Genomic DNA, 3,748 nt, shown 5'->3' with positions numbered 1-3,748 from the left:
TTTTTTTTTTTTTTTTTTTTATTAATATATATATTAGAAAGATAAATTATCATATATAATATAATTTATAAACTATATGTACATATGAATATCTAATATATATTTATATTTATGAAACACTCCTTTTTTTTGTATTACAAAGAAATGTAAAATCGAATTATCGTTTCACATAGAACCTTTTTTTTAAAGAAAAATATTTGCCTTTTTAAAGGGAGAAAAAAAAAAAAGAAAACAAAGGTAGCATTTGATATAACTTTAAATTGTGTTATTATCTTTTTTTAGATAATATACTTAAATATTTATTTATCTATATTTCTTCTATATTTATAATTTTTTTTTTTTTTTTTTTTTTATATAGAATTCTTAAATTATATACTAAATTATATTAAAGAAAAACGAAAATTAAAAAAAAAATTAATAAGGCAAAGTAAACATTTTTGAAGAAGGATAAAACAACCTATATAAATAAATGAAGGTCTACGTTCTTTTTTTTTTCTATGGACTTATATAAATATTCTTGTTGATGTGTATAATAAATATATATTTAAATATACATAATTTTTAATATGTTATAAATAAAATTATTTTTCATTTTCATATATATATATATATATATATATTTTATTTGTATAACTCATACAAGATTAACGCAAAAAAATAAAATAATGTAATATCATGTAGTGGGATGATTTCACATTAAGAATATATAGATAATAAAAATATGTTCACCTTTTAATTTATTTTATTTCTTATTTTATTATATATATTTATATAATATATATAAATATATTTTTATTTATTTATTTATTTTTATTCATATATTTTATATGTGTAAGGAACTAAAAATATATATAACTTCGTGTTCTTTATATGCATGGTAAAATAACAAAGTATTTGTGACATGACCACCTTTTTTATTTTTTTATTTATTTACCATATTGTTTTCTTTTACACAAACAAAACCAAAAATAAAATAAAATAAAATAAAAAAGAAAGAATAAACTAATAATTGTTTTGAATTCTTATATATATATAATATATATTAGTATTATTAGTGTAATAAAAGAAAAAAAAAAATAATAATAATTTTTCTAAATAAAAAAAAAATTTAATTAAATTATAAAGAATAAAAACATAATTAAAAAATATAATATTATCATTTAAAATAAGCACTTTTATTAAATCTATTGAATTTTTTCTTTAACATATTATAAATATTTTCATATTGTAAAATATAATAAAATATTCGTATTTATATAATTATATATTTTCAATTTTTATAATGAAAGAGAATTCTCACAAAAGTATAAAATTATAATACAATATATATATATATATATATATTTTTATACAGTTTCAAAATAATATATTTATTAATTTTTTTTTTTAATATGCACATAAAATATATAATATTAAATACCATTTATATTTATATATATATATATATATATAATATTTAAATGTATATTATATATACAATGTATATTTGTATGTAAATATCTTCCCATTTTATTATTATTATTTATTGCTATATATGAATATATTTATTAATATATTCATATATATATATATATATATATATATTATATAACAATATATGTATATAATATAATTTATATATATTAAATATCTTTTTTTTTTTTTTTTTTTTTCTTTTTTAATTATATAGTAAAAATATCATAAATAATTTATAAAAATTTTAAATAATATAGAAAAAACAAAAAAAAAGGAAAACTATTTTTAATTATATTTATTTTAAAACATATTATATTTTTATATTTACATTTTTTTTTTTTTTTAATATAAAATATTTTCCCCATAACAAAATATTTTATGTTAATAGATTTATATTATATATATATAATATATTATACGTATAAATATTATAATATATTATATATATATATATATATTATGTTTTATATAATAAATATATATATTATACACATAAAAAAATAATTTGAAGTATTTATTTATAAAACAAAAAAAGAATAACCAAGTACAATAATTGGTTAATATAAACAAGCAATAACACAGAAAGAAAAAAAACAATGAAATAAATTTTTTTAAAAATATTGTTCTGTAAGTTTATACAGTTTATTTATTACTTTTTCGATTTCCTTTTTAAGTATAAATAAATAATTATATATATTTATAATTTTTTTTTTATGCCATATTATATTTCTATAGATATATATTTTATGTTATATTATATTATATTATATATATATATATATATATATATGTATATTTTTTTTTTTTTTTTGAATAGAATATAATAATTTTATAGTAACATTTAAGACTTGTATATAATTATAGTCAGAATAAAATCATTTAGTTCTCTTTTCTTTTTTTTTTTTTTTATAATTATTTATTTTTTAAGTTAATGTCAAAATGAATATATTTAGACTGATTGGTGATATTTTGCACTTAGTAAGTATGTATATACTTATTATGAAGTTAAAGAAATCAAAGAATTGTATAGGTATATCATGTCGTATGCAAGAATTGTATTTAATAGTATTTTTATGCAGGTAAGAAGAAAGAATATATATACATAAAATATATATGGATTTTGTAATAAATAAGTAAACATATATATATATATATATATATATATATATATATATTTATTTATTTATTTATTTATATATATATATATTTTTTTTTTATTTAATATTTTCCATTACAGATATATTGATCTCTTCTTTGTTTTTGTGAGTTTTTACAATACAGTTATGAAAATAACTTTTATACTGACAATAGCGTATACTATATATTTAATAAGATTGAAATTACCCATATCTCAAACATACAATAGAAAAGTAGACAATTTTAAAAGTGAAAAATATTTGATTCCTCCATGTTTAGGTATTAAAAACAATAAAACGTACATATATATGTGAATACTTATATTATATATAAAATATTTATTTGAAGATTTTGATTAAAAAATTTGCATGTATATATTTAATATATATACATATATATATATATATATATATATATATATATATTACTTTTTACTTCTTCAGTTTTGAGTTTGTTAACCTGTAAAACCTACAACTTGTATAACATTTTATGGTCCTTTTCCATATGGTTAGAAAGTGTGGCCATATTACCTCAACTAGTATTACTGGAAAAACAAAGAGAAGTTGAAAATATTACTTCCCATTATGTTATTACCATGGGATTATATAGAGCTTTTTATATATTAAATTGGATATATAGATATTTCTTTGATGACAAACCATATATTAATGTAGTAGGATGGATTGGTGGTTTAATACAAACATTATTATATATAGATTTCTTTTATTATTTTGCCTTAGCAAAATGGTATGGAAAAAAATTAGTTCTTCCATTTAATGGTGAAGTATAATATAAAGGAGTATAATTAAAAATATAAAAACAGGAAGAATTAAAAAATTTTAGAACCTTAGAAAATTCAGAAGTTTAATAATATTCTGTATTATAAGAAGTATATATAAATAAAAATATAATACAACAATAACAATCATAAATTAAAGAAATATGTAGAATGTAAAATAATATAACATTTGAAATGATATATAAACACACATATATATATGTTGTGTATATATTAACATATTGTTCAAAAAAGTTATTTTATTCCATATTTGTCAATAATATATATATATATATATATATATATATATTTATTTATTTATTTATTTATATATTCAAAAACATTGTCATAAAAAAAAAAAAAAAAAAAAAAAAAAAA

General features: G+C 14.2%; 1 protein-coding gene across 1 annotated transcript; it reads left to right on the top strand.

Moving 5' to 3' along the window:
* Positions 1 to 2,394: 2,394 nt before the first annotated feature.
* PRSY57_1352600 (ER lumen protein retaining receptor, putative) lies at positions 2,395 to 3,382 on the top strand (the record flags this gene model as incomplete). The annotated part of the gene is made up of 3 exons (XM_012909449.1): positions 2,395 to 2,534; positions 2,693 to 2,871; positions 3,036 to 3,382. 3 exons carry the CDS (start codon positions 2,395 to 2,397, stop codon positions 3,380 to 3,382), a joined length of 666 nt encoding a protein of 221 aa, XP_012764903.1.
* Positions 3,383 to 3,748: the final 366 nt, after the last annotated feature.

The sequence above is a fragment of the Plasmodium reichenowi genome, chromosome 13 (assembly GCF_001601855.1).
Source record: "Plasmodium reichenowi strain SY57 chromosome 13, whole genome shotgun sequence".
Taxonomy (NCBI): Eukaryota; Apicomplexa; class Aconoidasida; order Haemosporida; family Plasmodiidae; genus Plasmodium; species Plasmodium reichenowi.
The sequence above is the reverse complement of the archived record's forward strand: the minus strand, read 5'-3'. Positions and strand labels throughout refer to the sequence as shown.